General features: G+C 39.5%; 1 protein-coding gene across 5 annotated transcripts in view; it reads left to right on the top strand.

Annotated features, from left to right (window-relative positions):
- The window catches only part of LMO3 (LIM domain only 3), a 61,208-nt gene extending 43,291 nt beyond the window's left edge, over nt 1-17,917 (top strand). For all 5 annotated transcript variants that reach the window (XM_066184441.1, XM_066184445.1, XM_066184442.1 and 2 more), the window contains 2 exons: nt 4,668-4,793; nt 13,487-17,917. In XM_066184441.1, coding sequence (XP_066040538.1) covers nt 4,668-4,793; nt 13,487-13,592 — 232 coding nt within the window. In that variant the 3' untranslated portion in view covers nt 13,593-17,917. The remainder of the gene's footprint in view (nt 1-4,667; nt 4,794-13,486) is intronic.
- The last annotated feature ends 714 nt before the right edge of the window (nt 17,918-18,631 follow it).

An 18,631-nucleotide genomic window follows, 5' to 3' on the forward strand; every position in this document is an offset into this window, starting at 1 on the left:
CCTAATGAACCTAGCTAACCCCGTAGTGAATATGAAGAGAACAAATAGTTTGAAACCATATAAAACTATCTGTAATTACTGCACCACAGGAGAAATTCCATTTAATGTCTGCTTTGTCATTTCTCTATCTTAAGACGGTTTGTTTCCCCTTCATTTTCTGTTGTGCAAACAGATATTTTGTCCTCCTGCTGGAAACCCAGGCATCTTATCCAAATCATACAACATTTTAATACAAAATTATAATAAGAGGAAGAGTACTGTTGGTAGCAAACCAATGGATCTTATAGAGGACAGCTGTCAAACAAGAACGGCAAAAAGGAGGAAGCTTGTGGGAGCAGCTGTAACCAACAGCATTAGATCCTAAACCTTGTGAAAGTCCCATGTAATTTGACAGGGAATTAGGGCCCAAATCTGTTTCATCTCGGCACGTAGTACTCCTGCCTAGCGGTGCAGTCCTGTGATGGAGTATTTCCTAGGCAATGATGAGAACCGGGTCTTCTCTGCTCACTCAGAGCCTCACCCAAAATTTGTAGGAGCGGATGGAAATTGGTGTCTCTGTGGTTAAACTGGGTCCCTCTGGAAAGCACTTGCCTCATGAGAATAGTGTAGTCCAGTCAAAGTCTCAGATCTTTTGTGTATCTCTCCACTCTTGTTTTCTTCTGCTTTTCTTATCTTTCCTCTCTCAACTTTTTTCCCGTTTCTCATTTCTTGGTACTTAACCTTCAGGCTTGTGTTTCGTAAACCTACCAAAGAAGAATCAATAGCCTGGTGCTTAATCACACTTTTTGCTGCTCAAAATGTCAGGTTTGGGTTTGTTTGTAGAAGGGCTTCTGCGTGTCTTTCATATTTTAGCTCTTTGCGGGATGTTCTGTACTGCTCAAATCCATTAAGAATGAAAGCTTTTGCTGTGGCTGATTGTTCTAATCTCTGTTGGAGAATATACAGGGAATAAATGTAAAATTCCAGGTGTTGGTTCAGATCATCACAAGAAAAGATCTGTCCTGGTACTTTAGAATTTTCTCATCTGCTCTTCCGAGGTGAAATCAGTAAGGTTCAGTTTTCTAATCTGCTGAGGTAGCTAGGGCACAGTCTAACTATCTGTAAGTAGATGTGGCTGAGTTTAACCATTCTCTTGCCACAGACGAAAAGGAAATAGAGCACAGAATGGTACCCAGCAGCTGCAAGTACTAGTAGAAATTAAATCCTTTCCACTCTTTTGATAAAATAGACAAAGCAAGAGACCGTATCTTGGTGTATCAGCTCCACTTAAGACCCTGTCAAGAAACTATTTCTCCCCTCCAGTAGTAAAATTCATGTTTCAGAAAGTTGTTTGTATAACAGGTTTGAAGAAAGAAGGAAAACAAAATGCATGTGGAGAGCTGAGTACGTGTACTCCTGTGCAAAGGACTACAAGAAGGTGGCTCCTGACTGATCTCTTGATCTTTGGACAAAACTGAGGAGAAAGTCTAACAAATGCATCGTTTTGCAGTAAATTAGATCAGATTTCCGCATCTCCGCACTCAGTCTGTGAGCTGACAGTTCAGTAAAATGTTCCCTTGTAAGGTTCACCCTCTTAGGAAAAGGGGCAATAATTCATCATTAGAATTTCAGAGTCCAGGTGTAGATGAAAACTGATGGAGCCTCCAGTGAGGCAGGGAAAGTGCACAGAAGAAGAAAATTTTATCTGAAGCCTAATTCCCCGGCTACAGCAGAGAATAATTAAGATAATATTGCTTCAAGAGTTCTTTAATGATTAAAAATCACATATGCAGAATCCATAAATTGGAGGGCAACAAATTGGAAGGATACAGCGTCGGAGATGTGTTTTGTGCATGTTGTAGTGGGAAGCACACCGGTGGCACAACAGCAGCCCGGGCAGCCACAGGAGACCAGGCCCATTCCAAGGACTTTGTTTAGATGCAACAAATCATTTGTCTGTTATTAACCCAGAGCTTGTAATTATGCAGATTGCCATAGATTTTCCTGGGCCTGGAAGTGAGATTGAGGGTTGTTCACACTATAGCAGGCAGCTCAGGGCTGGCCATGCATTACTGAACTTGCCACATTTATCATGTTGACTGATGGCAGCAGAAGCAGGTCTCAGGTCCCAGTGGTTAATGTAGTGGGTAATTAACTGTCATTTGCCTAGTAATAGGCTGATGATCAATGGTTTGTGTGGAAACAAATTCTAATCAGGTAGCTGATAAATGCTCAGGGAGCGAGAGCAATTGAAATTGGGGGAAACTATGTCCAGAATTTCAAAATGGCATTGTGGGGTTTTTATTATTATTATTAATGGCAGAAAACTATGTTCTTCATATAAACAGCTTTATCCAAAATTAACAATAGCTAATATAAATCTCACATGTTTGTTTTGTGTGTGGTGGAGAAGGACTAACAAAAAGGAGGGCCTCCTTCCCTTTACGTAATTGAAAAATTTTAATGTATCTGGTGCTTAGCTGAAGCAGTTTCTGCGGGGTCTCTCATTCCAGGACTGTAGAAATCTGCACATGGTGGACTCGGGTGCAGTAAATCTCCCTCCTCCGCAGAGCTGGATGACAATCCCAAATTGTTTCACTGCTCTGCAACATGCAAACCGCAGCGCTGGCTGTAATGGATTTCCACTTTCTCACACGCACACACCTGCAAGGAGGCCCTGGAAGGTGACACTGCCCCTCACACCGTCTGGCCAGGCCCTTCAGCTGTGTCTCAAGCACTCAGCTGTTGCACCTAAACCACCTAAGCACTGAGGTGCTGTGCGATCACCCACACTGAGCTTGAAAGTGGTGGAACCTCTCGCATCTTCGTGTTTAAACGTTGTTGTGCTCAAACCTTAAAACCTGACTCTCCCTTTACCACAACCACATGGAATAGCAGGACTGTGCACCTACAGCCCCTTTGCAGCCTGCTCAGATCCCCTCACACAACTAAACTGCCATCATCTTCTACACAGAAGTGCAGGAAAGCAGAGCCAGTGGTTTGGTCTGTGGCTATAATCATCTCTAACACAGTCAGCCCACGGTTTTGGAAGGCAACTGAGCCTTGTGTCCTTACAGACAAAGAACGAAAGTCTGAGTGGGATTTAGACAACCTTGGTGAAACCAGTGCATGGTGGAGATAGAACTGGAAGAGAGTGTTTCATAAAAGGAATAGTTATAATCTGCTTAAATAACCTGTGATTTTAGTAGTCAGACTTCACAAAAATCAAAAGTTGACTTGAGTCATTCTAACAGGAGCCGATGACAATGGCCTTGTCCCAGCATTTCTCCATGTGATCACAGTAACCAGCATCTCAGACAGGAGAAAAAGGGTCTCAACTGCTAAATTAAACAGGCACGTATTCTGTAGGCAGCACACCTTAAGTAGAAGCAGAAGGTAAAAGGATTTAGAATTAAGTAGGCTTGTTGGCAACCCATGAAATTCAGTAAAATGGAGGGACGTGATTAAAAAACTGAGTTCATTTTTATGTTACCAAACTGAATTTTCTACAGAGCACCTTTGAATTCATTAGTTTAGAACTGCTTTTAATTTGGTGTTTCCCTTGAGAGCCATTATATTTTTCTGCTGTCAGCCTGATGTTGAGGAAAAAAAGAAAAGTGGCAGATGTGGCGTTTTCATCTGGTGTGCTTCGTAGTTAAAAACAGCATTAACTGCTATGCACAAGCAGAGCATTACTTTTAATAATCCATCACAACTATTAAGTAGTTTAAATAAACTTAGTTTCAAAGATTGCTGCCATGTAGAGTTAACGTATTTTTCTTGTTCATTATAACCCTTCTGTGTCACAAAAGGATGTGTACGTGTGTTGGTTGGGGTTTTTCTGGTGTGTTGTTTTTTTGTGTGTGTGTGTAATACACCCACTTGAAAAGTATTGAAAAATCTTTAGCAAAGGGAATTTAAAAAGAAAATTACATAGATGTCTGGCAAAAACAGCATTTCATATTGTTCTTACAGTATTTTATACTTCTACTCCTGATATGACTATATATAGTTTACAGCCTCATTTACTTTAATGCGCTACCTGAATAACATAATCATAGCAATAACTATGGTATAGGGTTGTAAGGTGCATGAACCGCTAATGCTTTCTGACGATTTAAATGACTTGTTCATAAAATGTTCTTTTAATAATAGTGGTAAAGCTTTTAGCACTAGATGTCAAAAATGGGAAGAATGTTGGCTTTTTCAAGTGTTATTTCTTTTCTAGCTAAAGTATGTTTTAGTAATAAGCAGCACCAAAAGCCAAGGTTATGTGGCTCTCTCCTGCACGGCAGGATCTAAGAAGAAGGCTCTTCCCACTTATGCAAACAGCTTGACCTCTGTCTGCACAGTTATGTAACGTCCCTAATGTGTTTACTGTTTCTTTGTTTAGTTTAACAAGATGTTTCTTTTATCAAGGAAGGTCAGTATAACCTGCAGAAAAGAAAATATAGCATCACAATAGGTGCGGTATTAGTCTGTCATAAAGCTCTCTTCAGCAAGACTGCATCTTTGTGTTGCAAATCAGGCAAAGTTGAACCACCAAAGAAGGGCCAGCCTTTCCAAAAGGAGACGTGCTGGGAAGTCAGTCAAAGACCAGACTGTGGGGGAAAAAATAATAAAATTTAAAAAGTAAAACCAACAAAAAAGAAAGTGAATCAAGAATCTATCTCTTTCTATATCTCCAGGTTGTTTGGCGTTACAGGAAACTGTGCTGCCTGCAGTAAGCTCATACCTGCTTTTGAGATGGTGATGAGAGCAAAGGACAATGTTTATCACCTGGACTGTTTTGCATGTCAGCTTTGTAATCAGAGGTAAGAGAATTTCTTGGGTCTGTTCCATGAGCTAAGTGCTAGCTGGGCACTGGTGTGGGCATACATTCCAAAAAGGAAACACTTTCCAGTAACAGAACTCCAAGATCGAGAGTGAGACCTGGATGCTATTCCTGGGACTGATACAGAACATCCTTCATGACCTTGGCCAGAAAACTATTTTTGCCTCAAATCCCGCATCAATAAAAAAGAATAATGTTACTTCCTCTCCTTCAAAAGGCTGTCTGTCAGGTTTAATTAATTAATATTTATAAAGGTCTTTGAGATCCTTTTCTGCAGAAGAGCATGGCAGTACCATTTGTCATTATTGCATTAATTTCACTTTAATTCTTCATTTATATCACATGTATTTCTTTTAAAGTACACATTGTTTCTTCCTGTTGCCAGAACTATAATCATTTAAATTTAAAAGATGTTGTTCCCACCATTTCCTCTGTAGCAGCATTGGTCCTATTTTTATTTCCATATCCAAACCTGGTTATGAGAATCCCAAGGATCCAAACCTGATACCCTCTTCTGAAGCATCACCCATATGGCACAGTTGGAGAACGAATGTCAAAACTTGTAAAACTGTAACAACTGATTTTCTCAGAGGTGAAAAGTGCCAAGTTTATACCAGCTACACTCCGAGTGGTGGCCAAATCCCGTCAGAGATTTCACCGAGAGCTCCATTTCTGACTCCACCAGAGCTCATAGCAGCTTTGCCAGTGACTTCTATGAGGTCTAGGAAGTGAGAGAGCCAATTGTGTCCACTCCTTAATGTCCCTATTATTTTCAATTATTATTCAGTTTTTACATGATCCTATTTAGCATTTTATAGCATTCATTTTTTTTTTTTTCATTTCTTCAGTTGGGAAGAAACGCAAGAGATGTACTTTTTTAGGGAAGCAGTGAAAAATTAGGAAGATAGTAGTCCAACATGACACAGCTCTAAATAAGCTTTCCTAACTCACCTTGTCCTACAGTGTAATATTTTTTAACATTGTAGTCATTTAAAAATCAAACATCCCTAAAGAACCATAAAACGTACAGCTGCTAATAAGTGTAGCACACTACAATTAGGCTCTTTAAAAAAAGCCAAATTGACCTTTTTCATCATGTTGCTTGGGAAATTAAAATACCAGGCAAGTAATAACCACTGCTTAAACTATGTAATAATGCAAAGTAATTATAGGTTCTAATGCTATTTAAAGTCCTATATCAATTTTGTCTTGCCACAGAACTGAGCAAGGCAAGCAGAGGTTCCCACAGTACCCATTTGAGAGACACCCACAGAGTGTCCTAGGTTTGGTTTCCTAAACCCTTCACATCCTGTTTTTTTTCCAAACCACAGTTCTGGTATCATTATTAAAGCGCCTAATATATTTCTGTTGTTCGCTTCATTTATTACATGCCATAATGGGGCTGCATATCTTTAGCGTTGGTTATGCACAATTAGCACTTAGTTATTGTCTTGTCACTTCAGCCCATACAAGACAAACTTCTTTAATGTAAGAAGTCAGCTAATCTTCATCAGTCAAGCAGAGCAGACAATGTTTGTTAGCCGGAGTGCAAAAGATTTTCATCATAGTTAGCACTGTTGGATCTGAGGAAGTGAACTTTCTTTTCCTTCTCCCCCCTAACCCCCCCCAAAAAAGCACAGCTGTTATGAATATTTTTAATATTCCTCTCTTACCATTACAACTGTGAACTAATGTACAATTTCACTTTGCAGCTAATACACATTGTAGCGTTCCCTGGGGCCACTGATCCCCCCGGAAAAGTGCTGTTAGATGCTTCTGAAATGGAGCTTAACTGGGTTATTTAATAATTCTCAGCCTTTTTATTCCTGAGCCTTCAATCTAATCTTTTATTTGATTTTTACTTTGCATGTATTTTGGGTAAAGAGTTGCTGAAATAGTCTTACAGGTGTCTTAGACTGAGAACAAAAGAATGAATTTACCTGAAATACAGTCTAGTTCATCTAGTGAAAACAGGGAGTGGTTCCAGGAGTTTCAAAGAATTTCAGAAATTCTCAAAAGTGACCCTAATCCTGATTCTATTGAAATAGCTCTCATGGAGCCTAATAATGTAGATTGATTGTAGGATACTTTTCTTCCTCACTATTTGGGATTAGTGGCCCTCTGAAGAATTAATTTTGTTGTTTTTCAAAAAAATCCTATTTCATGGATGCTCCAACATAGCTCTTCCGTGGTTCCTATGGCAAAGCCTCCCACTGACTACATTCTCTCATTAATAGCTTCAAATCCTTTGGTTTTTGTTACTTGTATGGCAATAAACCTCCACATTGTTAGACACCTGGCCCGACACCAGCGTGGGGGTTTTCAGATCTACTATGAAACCTTTCTCTGTTGTCTTTTAAACAAAAAAATCTTGCCACTCACCATTTCATTAATAATTTCTGTTGTCCTTTAGGATCCTTTTTTCTTCCTCTGCTCAAGCTAATCCAAACCACAGAGCAGATTCAGAGTAAGGATGTGTTTATAAACCTTAACTTTTTTAAGTTTCTGCTGCCCCTTTGTATACAAAATAATGTTATTGAGGGGGTTTAGATTTTTCCTTTTACTCCAGCCAGTAATTCCACCAATATGTAATTTATTTATTAAAGAGAAAATTTTTATTCACAATCACATGAACAATACCCAAAAATCACCAATGGGTGTGTCAAGGCTCACCAGCTATTGCAGGACCTGTTTAGCTTTATTCCCCAATTTCACTTTTTCTTCCCCTATTAAATTTTAAAACCATTGAGTCCTTCTCTACAGTAGTTTTGCAGAGTATGCAGTGCTCTCTGTTTGATTCCACATTTCATTTTCAGTTATCATCTACCATTTAGGGTTTCTTCCTAACAGAATGCATGCAATGTTCATGAGAATACAGAACTGTTTCTTCAGATTGCACTACTTTGTCATTGCCAACACTGAATATTTTTCTGATGTTCTGGGCCCTGTTGCTCCTTCCAGCCCCTCTGCTTTTCAAGCTAGGTAATATTTATATTAACACACATCTCACTGATCCTTTGGGCAGCCCATCCTTTGGTCCTGTTCTTGCATGACCCTCACACTCCCACCCTTTAAGCAGTTGATCCTGGCCCAGAGAGATGCCTGCCCATTTTTGCCTAGTGGTTTTTCTGAAGATTCAGTGATATATTTTTTTTCTGCTTTTGTGGACAACTTCACTGTTTACTTTATTATTTTTGAGTGTCTACAACTCACCATCCAGTGCAAGTCTCGGTGTGGATGGTAATTAGGCTTCCTTCACTTAAAAGGGACTTTTGTTGGGGCCATGAACTCCAGCTCTGAACTAACTCCTAACATGCCTGTCCCTTTATTGGCCTCCTGAATGTGACTTTTTCAGAGTGAGGAGAAAAAGGCATTGTCTCACACACTGTACTCCAGGAAGACAGACTGAACACACAGGCCTGAAAGAGAGCTCCTGAGCCACTAAGCCTGGTCCCCTGGTGTCAAATAGTCACTGTCTCCTATTTTCCCTTTCATAAAGCTGTTCAGCTCCAGGATCTAATTGCTCCAGCCAGATAGTTTTTGAGATATTTCTCCACGTTTTTCTTGATACTGATGCTTAAAGCTGTAGCAATTTTGTGAATATTAAGCTCTGCTCCTAGCCTAAAGCTTTTAGCATCCTCTTATCTCTCATGGCTCTGTCCAGCTTACTCCTAATTTGAAGTTTTTCCATCGCCTAAATACCTGCAGAGTTAGTGACAGTCATCTTCATGGTGTGAGTGCTCCCCTTTCTTCTCTGTAGACATATTAAACTTCTCCTCAGAAGCCCTTCACCTCACGTTGTGACAGTAACCTCAAACACACCCAATTTCCGCAGAAAATTTAAAGGTGGCGGGGGGGAAGGAAACCACCGGAAAAACAAACCTGTAAACAGACACTGCCTTTCACACCTTGTCAGGTTGCATGTGTGTGACTAACAAAACGGAGTGGAAAATCTTGGAAGTGGGCTCAGCTGTATGGTTGCCTGACACTTTTGACTGCAGCGATGATGTCAGCCTGCCTTCGGCTTTCCCACTTCCCAGAGTCTGTGTGTCCTTCCTCTCACCCTCTGCCGGCGTCTTTAGCACCTCGTTCCCTAATCCTGTGACATTTTCTCTCTTGCCGTTGGAAGTCAACTCGGAGTATGGCTTGAAGCCCCCACCTGCTGTCTGAGAGGTGTTTAAATCACCTGTTCTACCCTTCTATCTGAAATTGCCTTTATTTTAATAGAAACTGGGCTGAAAATGGTTACACACTCATTGAAATTACTGTCCTGATGTAGCTGTAAACACTTACCCTCCAGTATAAACTGTAAAATACCCACACAATGCTGTCTTTGTTCTCTGTCAAGCAGGGAAGAGGGAATGCAATGCCAGGGACATCCTTATTTCAAACACCAATATCAGATTTTTGCATCAATGGTTATTTTATAAATTCTGAAGGCCTGGGTACTGCTTGTTTTCAGTGTATGCCTCAAAATTTAGAATACAAATTAACACATTGTCCATAGCCATAAAATAGTACATGAAAAGCACACCGAGGTTTGCCATTTTAAGTTGAACTGGGATTCTGCATCTACGTACTCTGCATGGTACTGGTGGAAATGTACAAACTCAGGCACAGCTCCCACTTTCCAGCCTTTGAAATGGGCATTTTGGCAGAACCCCAGAATTAATTAACCACAGGTGTGGACTGATCAACTGTGGTGTAAAAGAGTGGGTTTGTTCTCTTAGTAATGCATATAGATTAATGTTGATGTGAGTTGTACTGGAAGCTCAACATTTAAAAAGAGAGGAAAGGGGGAAAGCAGAGCCCAAGTTACATCACTGATTGCAAAAAGCAGAGGGGAAGGGTGTAGGTGGGGTAAGTCTGAACTGTCTTAATCCTCAGGAAATCAACCAAATGCTTCCAGATTTTCTTTCTTTCCACAGTGACAAAGATCTGGCATTACCAGGGGAGGCACACATAAAGCCATCTTCCTTCACAGCGAGATTTCTCTTGCTTTCTTAAGTAATCTTCTGTACCTTGACACACGTCCTGTGCATCAGAAACGATGACAGACAGACACCTTAAATATCTGTTCTGAACAATGAAAGAGCTACTTCTCAAAATGGAAGTTTTATACTTCTTGTGATTAGTCTAGGCACACCTTCCCTTCCAAACAAGGTGATAACAGAGGTCATTTTGTAATATAAATGGCCTTCCTTTTGCCATTGTAAAATATGACAGGGGTTCTAGGGTGTAGGTTAATTATAATGGTCATTCTACTAATGTCACAGTCGTGTCAAAAGTACTGTTATCAATTTATGGTGTTCAGTCCAATCTGGCATGTTAATGCAGCGTATTGTATATTCTTTCCTGTTCATCTTGCATGCCTATTAAAAAAAAAAATGGGTGAGGGTTTTAGGGCAGGCTGAAGACTACCATCTGCCTGCTAAAGGAGTAATAATCTTGCCTAATTATATACTCCTAGCACAGTGGCATCTTAATATGCTCCTCGACTCCGTTTAATATGCGTGCCCAAATTGTGCCCCGATTTACATCGTATGCCAATTCCAAAAAAACCCCCAACCTTAGTGGGAGGCTAGGCTTCAATTTACCCTCCCATCTGAAAGCCTAGCCAGGTTTAAACCTTGCAAACACAGTCTGAAGTAGTTACAGATACAGCTCTTTCACTTTAGGAGAGGTTAAATCTGGTTTTAAGAGTCAAATAAGGTTGAAAGTGTGAGTGGCCAGAATTCATCGTACTTCCTCTGCTTACTTGCCCTGTCCCATTGTACCTGGGAGCCAGCATGCCAGCATTATAGGTTTTTCACCTGGTGCTTACCTCTTTGTCACCTAATGAGTGCACAATTCACACATTTAACACCCAGGGGCCCACACAAGCCTCACCGTCAGCCTTTGCCAAATGCGCTTGTCACTGATCTTGCACAATTATGAAAACAACCGCAGAACTTGAACCCTTAGCATCAAAAGCAACAGGTTTCCCCCAAGGCACAGGGGGGACCATCCTGAGGATGCAGACAGACCCCCAGCCCGCAGGTTCTCACACAGCCAAGCATGGCAAGACTGGCAGCCTCTCCCTAGGACGCGGAACGTGAGGGGTCTGTGGAACTGTGTGTGTTTAAAGCCACTCATGCAGAAAGCTGTCACACGCCATGCAGACACAGGTAGAGCACTTCTGGCTCCACATATCAACATTGCTAAAGCAAAAGGCATTGACACTTTTTATTGGGAAAGGCATCCTGACACTCCCGTGTAGCCGGTGCAGTTTAATTCAAAGTGTGTCACTTCTCTGAGGGCTGAGAAACGAAATCCTCCAGCCAGGGTTTTGATGCAAACAAGATTGCATGAAGTCACGTGTTAAGTACTGCCATGCAAGCGAAGTGCACTTCACCAGTGTCTTTTTCATTTGTTAAATGCTTTAAAAACATTAGTTTGCTAAGGTCTGTCTTAGCCTGGAACAAAAGGAGTACACAGCTGAATAACATTCTCTGTTCAGCCTTAATGTTTTCTGCTGGGTGCAGAGGTGGTTTTGTTTCCCACTGGTACACTGGTTTGGGGGGAGGTTGTTTGTTTTTTGTTGATTTTAAATGCGATTTATTTGGGAAAAACAAATGTTACATGTTGGCACTAGTTAAGACTCCTTTACCTAATCTTGTAAAGTGCACAAAAGAATTTTTTTTTTCTCAGCATTGCTGTCAATGGACAAAAATACAAAAGAAGGAAACTAGAAAAAAAACACCAAAGAACAACTTTTATGTAAGAATTCTACATTTCAACATAGCTACTCAAAATCATTTTGTGTTGTTAGTAGCCAGGATACCAGGATTCAGGTGGGAAGAATAATAGGGACCTCTAAATTCTGTAATAGAGTGTTGACTATAAATAACTTAAAGATTTCAGGATCCTCCCATAATCTCTCTTTTCAATCATCATCAGCAGCAGGCAGTAATCCCACAGAAAAAAAGAAAAAGTCCACAAATAAACAAACCAATTTTCCTTTAAGAGCAGAGCTAATTCTTTTCAATCCACTTTTTTATTGCACTATTTTCCCTCTATCTATTTAGCTAGCATAAGGATAAATTTCCAAAGCTACCCAGTTGGAAAATAAATGGGTTCACTGTTTGTCTAGCATTCCAATCTTCACAAATGTAAATCAGTCCAACTGCTACTCATTTAAACCTCCAACTTCACAAAACATTAAAGGACTGCTTTCCATACACAATTTAATCTGTAACAATTCACCAAGATTTCTGTTTGAACATCATTAGAAATTGACTATCTGATAAAGACAGACCACTATCAGGGGTCAGGTGGGTCAACCTGTGTCATTTATGGAGTTTTACTGGGTCAACTCCAGCAGCACCATTATTTGAAGGTTAAATTGTTACAATTAAATACATATACAGCTATTCCCATAGCTGCTCTGCTGTTAAATCTACCGTAAACAGCACAAGCATTTATATCTGACCCTGATTGTGTCCAAGATGTCACCATTTGGAAATTAAATAAAAAAAGGACATTATAATCCGTTACACATTAAACAATACTTCATGTACTGAGATCCATAATTAGCTGGTAGAAGCTGGTTTCATTTATTCGCATCAGTGTTAAGGGGTTCATTTAGGTTACTTTCTTTCATTTTAATTGGAATAAGGCAAGCAGTGCCTCCCAATATATTTCATAGCTGGAGAGTTCATTACAAACAAAGCCATGTAACCCTGCCAAGGCAGTCACTAGGGAAACTTTTTTTTCTACACTGGCCCCCTTCACTTCTCCCTGAGCATCTTCCAGAAGAGTGGCTTTGTCAAGGGGCAGCAGGATTGAAAGGTGTGTCAGGGAAGAACCTTCTTAAATTCAAGCATATATTTTTAGCTGGGAAATCCTACTTTACTCGAAGTTTGAAGTCAGCCAGCCAGGAGCATTAACGTTACGTGATTGTCCAACTCATCAGAGAAAAGCAAATGAAATCTCTCAGTGGTGTTTTGCAGCAATCAGATCATTCTGATGCACCTAATAGTATAACAAGGTAGGCACACTGATACCACAAGAGAGAGAGTAGTTAGCTGAGTAACTAAATTTACAACCAACTCCTACAGGAAAGAAAGAAAAAAAGGTTTCTGTGCATGCCTGTGTGTCTCTGGTTTGCACCACAGTATATGTGAAGTTGTGTGTGAAGAAATTCTCAGAATCACCATCTTAAATGAAATCTAGTGAAATATCTAAGTAGAACATAACAAGAAATTTTTACTAGGACACAAGACAAATACAAGGTATCTCAGACAAGCTTTCCATTGCATGCAATCACTTTGTCTTCCATGTGGTTTACATGAAAGCAGGACATTTACTTTCTCTCAGCTCAGCAGTCTGGGATATTTATTGTGTTTTAGCTGTGTGCCAGTGACCTGATCCAGGACTCCCACAGCCCACGGTGGGCTTTGAATGAGGTCTTTGGCTGGGGATGCAAAAGTTCCTGAATGCACTAGATTTTGTTGAAAGCACAGGATTAATTGTGGCAGCAGCACAGTTCCTCTGCTGGGCTTTCCCATGTGCACATGTGGGTGCTGTCCAGCCAACACTTGCTCTACAACCCTCACCTGTTAAGACCATATCACATAATTCATCCTCAAACTCTCTTTCTCTTTTCTTTTCTCTTTATTATTTTAATTTCAGATTTTGTGTGGGAGACAAATTTTTCCTGAAGAACAACATGATTCTGTGCCAGACAGACTATGAGGAGGGTTTAATGAAAGAAGGTTATGCACCCCAGGTTCGCTGATCGGATGCCACATCATTAAGAATAAAAAGCACTACGTTCTTTTATCTTTTTTGCTCAACATGTACATAAGAAATGACACAGGAACCTACTGAATAGCATAGATATAGGGAGACAGAATGGTTGCGTGAAATAAAAGGCGGACTGCATCTGTATGTAGTGAAAATTGCTCCAGTTCAGAGTTGAATGTTAATCAAAAAGGTACTGTATATACAGCTGGATTCTTTTTGCTTGCTCTTGGGATTTTTAGTTTGTTTGGGGGTTTTTTGTTTCTTTTTTGTGTCATTTGGCATGAGATGTTTATTTTGGACTATTGTACATAATGTATTGTAATATTTGAAGCACAAATGTAATACAGTTTTATTGTGTTACCATTTGTGTTCCTGTTTGCTTCTTTGTATTGTTGCATTTAGTACAATCAGTGTCTAAACTTACTGTATATTTATGCTTTCTGTAACTACCAGCTATTTTAAATGAGCTGTATCTTTCTAGTAAAATGCATTAAAGAGCAAATCCCAACCATTATGCTACACTTAGAGCTTAAGAATACTGTTTACATTAAAACTGTTTAGAAAACTAATAACTAGCAGCACCTGCTGCTAATGATGCTATGGTTAAGGGTCTATCAGCACTTCTCTTATAAGCCTCTATTTTTCAGGGGTTAAGCATCTGCTGTTTAATTGCATGGATTTTCCTCAAAGAGCACTTTTATTTTACTACAAAATTTTGAAAAGCAAATCTGACTGGTTTGAGATATATTATAAAAGGTGCAAAAGTTAATGATTTTGGGTGCTGCTTTTGTGCCCCTTAGGCATTCCAAATGCCTGGATTTGATTTTTAATTTAGCTGGAAATTAAGCCCTAATGCAAACCAGTGCCTCTGGGTATCTTATTTTATATATATATATCTATATATATAAATATATATATTATTTTTCTGATATCATTAATTGGGGGGGGAGAAAAGGGAGAAGATTTCTGTTTATATACATTTTTTAAAATTCTTAAAATTTGAGGGGTCTCTCCCTCCCTCATCTCCCTCTCTCTCTTTCTTTTTTCTTACTTTTTTTTTTGGTTTTTTTTGGTTTGTTTTTTTTTGTTTGTTTGTTTTTTTGGGTTTTTTTTAATTTTATTTTTCATCAGGGCTTAACCCTAATGTTTTCTGGGGCTGTGTCCTCAACAAACCCTGGAAAAAAGTAAAAGTAGAAGGCACTGTAAACAGCCCCCTCTGAGGGTCTATTTACATTAAAGAAATGACCCTGAGCTGACACTGGGAGAGTGACTGGTTGCTAATTACCCACCTCAGCGTACGCTGAAGGTAATTTAAATGCTGATGTGGATGGGACAAAACTTTGCAATAGCAAGGGAGAGCTACCACACTCGACTGCACAGGTACCTTGCTGTCCATGCCAACATCCTACAGGTTTGTCCCATCAATACTGGCAATTAAAATCCTTTTGACAGAGGTGGAATCGCTGCTGACAGCTCCTGTTGGCAATCAGTCCTTTTTCTGAGAGAGGTGGACCTCTGTTTTTAAAGCCATGAAGCTATTGCATCAGCAGGACGTCCCTAAGTGCTCACTCCCCTGACAGAGCTTACAGGTGTTTGGCAAAAGAAAGCTGGATGAATGTTTAAGAAGTTGTTAAATGCATATTTATGTCTTGTCTGTTTGCCACTGTAATCTAGCTCACTGGGAAAACAACCTGTATTAAAAACAAACAACAAAACATTATTAAGAAGGAAAAAAAAAAAAAAAGAAAACAAACAAAAAAAAGAAACCCACTATACTCTATGTTGTCATGAAGTTAAGCTCCTGTTTTTATTTCAAGTATGAATCCCTGTCTCTGCTCAAGCTGACTGCTGTCCTTCCCTGCTCTTCCTGTCCTGTTGCAGTTTCAGCATGTTTTTTGCTGGGGATGGTCAAAGAAATTTTGTAATGCAGTGGGGAAATTCCTTAAGTGTATGGTAAGAATACACTGCAGAGTGGCTTGACTTAGAAATAGATATCTAGTTTTAATGACTGTTGTTACACTGTGAGTTTTTTTCTGGCTGTGAACCCTTTTGAAAATAAGCATGGCTCACAAAACTTGACTCTGACTCATACAGGACCAGGAAGAAATGCAACAACTCCTCAGGCTGCTCTTGTTAATTAGAAGAAATAGCTCCACATAGTTTTTCAAATTAAATTTAGCCCTCTTTTGTGGACTATCTTCCTTCCTAACCTTAAGCACAAGTGTCTCTTCCATTCCCTTTCACAGTCCCTTACTATCTTTGGGATAATGAAGCAGTTGGTGCAAGAGGTACTATTAGGCTCTCACAGACCTACTTCAGTGCAATAAACAAGCTGTCCTTTCCATGAAGGTCAGGATGGACAGAAAGGGAAGGATCAGACTACCTTATTTTGAGTTCAATTTCAGTTTTCTCCTCCAGTCCCTCTTGGGAGAGGACCGTTAGAGATCAGAAAGATCTCTCTTCTGCTTTCCAGTAGTAGACTGCAGAACGGATAGAAATCCCCTGGCTCAGAAACAAACCTGGAGAATAGGAAAACAAGGGTCTTTGACTCTGTCTTTGACTCCCTGTAAGCTTGGGCAAGTCACTCAACTTCTCTGTTCCTCAGTTGGCCCCGTCTGTCAAATGGGGCTAATGGATACAGTGCTTTTGTACAGCATTTTTGGCTCTTCAGAAAACCAAGAGCCATGTTAGGAGCAATATTAGAACATCCTGGGAGGAGCAGAGAATTCCCAGGAGGTAACCACAGATCTGAGGCAGGAAAGCACCAAAACCAGCTTAACCTGAGGAAAGCTTGGCTGGGGGTGATGGCAACTAAACACTAATAGTGTTTTAAATGCTCAAGGAATCTCTCATTCCCACAAAGTGCCACTGCTCAGCTCTTTATGGAGCAAATTAAGAGAGGGGAATGGGAAAAGAGTGGCTCATTACTACATGCTATGTTGCTCATATGTGCATTTTGTGGCATAGGCTCAAAGTGTGGAAGAGGAAGGTGGTCCTGCTATGGAGAAAAAAAAATAATCTCACCATTCTATCAATCTTAATTGATGCAAGGATAAAGAAATATGGATATATTTGCAGTGCACAATGGTATGGCATTGCTTAGAGCACTTTATGCTCATCTATCTTATTCACATACATATCTAAAATTTGTATGTAGAGGATACAGAATAAATTTAGATTTGATGTAGGTCAAAGATCAATTACACATTTTCCTGTATTTCAAACTTCCATCTTGCCTGGCTGTTAAAATAATGACTGAGAGTTGAAATATTTAATGGAAACATTTCCAACTCCAATAAAGTATATCATCATAAGTCAATAGTGGAGAGAGATTATCTGCCAGGCCACTTTAGTTATCATTTTGACAGAGGCCTAGACCATTCCTTTGGGTTGCTTTTTGTTATCTGCCTTGGCTCTCCTCCTCCATCACTGTGTGTGTCAACATGCTGTCTGCATCCAGCAAAACACTCTGATAATGACCCTTACTCAGTGTATTTGCCAGGCAGGAATGCTTCCACTTGTGTCTCCCATCTTTATCTGTACACATCGTGAAGCTTAGCCAGAAAAAAAAAATAATAACAATAATAATAATAATAAAAAAATCTACTACAATCTACTTGGATGGCTGGTGTTGAGCCATGTGGAAAAACTAAAAAATTATCAAACCTTGATTTTCATCTGTAAAGAGCTCCTCTGACAATTGTAACCTGCTGTGTCTGTTATCTGCCACAACTGGTGATGGATCAAGACAGCCTAGATTTGGCAGAAATAGTGACCAGAGCTAAAAGTTGATCTATTTCCTGATTGTGTTTTTCTATCTTCTGGGTTGTTTGGTGGGGTTTTTTTTAAGCACACTTTCATGTTTTCCTATCCTCCCAAAAAATGTTCAAATTATTGCTCACGTAATGTAAATAAAGGAAAATCATCCAGCAATCCCTCAAATGTTCCTAATTGCCTACACATAAAATGACTTGGAGAAGATAAATTGAGAAGTGGTCAGTGAGAAGGGAGACTGGGAAAAGGAAACAAACAGGGACTGTGGCAAGGTTTTGACTGTATAGATTTTAAAGTACTTTAAAGGCTTTTTTCAACGTAATATGCAGCAGCTTCTTATAATTTTCTCAGCAGTAGGTAGTTTACAGTCATCTGTACCTAGAACAAATCTTGTCAAAAATGAAGGTCTGTAGTGATTGCTGGGTATAATTTTATACATTTAGCTGATTTTTCTGAAAGCTTCCACTGTGCTGCTGTTGTCAGACTAAATTATCAATTTAGCCATTTGTTGTTCAATGAATAAAAAACTCCTATGGCATTGGAGATGTTGTGGTTTCAATAAAGCAAGAGCTTTAACAAGTCAAACTACACAAAGCAAAGTGTGTACTGTATATAAGAACAGTGTTTCTATTCCTTTAAATACCACTTCCGATTAGAAAAAAGACAAATACATATTCACTTAACACATTCCTCCTACTTCAGGCCAATGATGCAGACCAAACCTGTTTACTGCTCAGTACCTTGCAAAAGGAAACCAAAATACAATATGTGCAAGGTAATAGGCCATTAGCACAAACATGCTTCCAGTAAAAATCCTTTGTGTAGGCACCTTTCTAAAAGCTGCCAATTGTGGGTGATAAAAGTATTATAAAGGAAGTGATTTTAATACTATTTAAGGCATTAAAAGCTGAAGACTATCTGTTTAAAGCATTAAAGTAAGAGCTGCATGTATCTAATACCTTTTAAAATGCCCTTCTGCTGATTTATATTCATCCTGAACCTGCTAATAATGAGTATACATAAGCAAATACCATCTTCCACCTATTCAGCATGTCATTGATATGAAAGCCCCAGAAAATATCTCACGTAATCAGTGTGGTCAGAGAGTTATCTAGCACAAATTACTCATTAACTCAATAGCACATAATAGAAAAGAACATCAATTAATTAATGAGTCACCCTCAGATCACTTTGATTACAACACAGCTCTGTTGAAACAGCAGTTATAAATGGAGCTGCCTCTCTTTATTCATTGTT

This window comes from Chamaea fasciata, unplaced genomic scaffold (genome assembly GCF_029207755.1).
Source record: "Chamaea fasciata isolate MVZ Bird 193981 ecotype frontalis unplaced genomic scaffold, bChaFas1.0.hap1 SCAF_5, whole genome shotgun sequence".
NCBI classification, from domain to species: domain Eukaryota; kingdom Metazoa; phylum Chordata; class Aves; order Passeriformes; family Sylviidae; genus Chamaea; species Chamaea fasciata.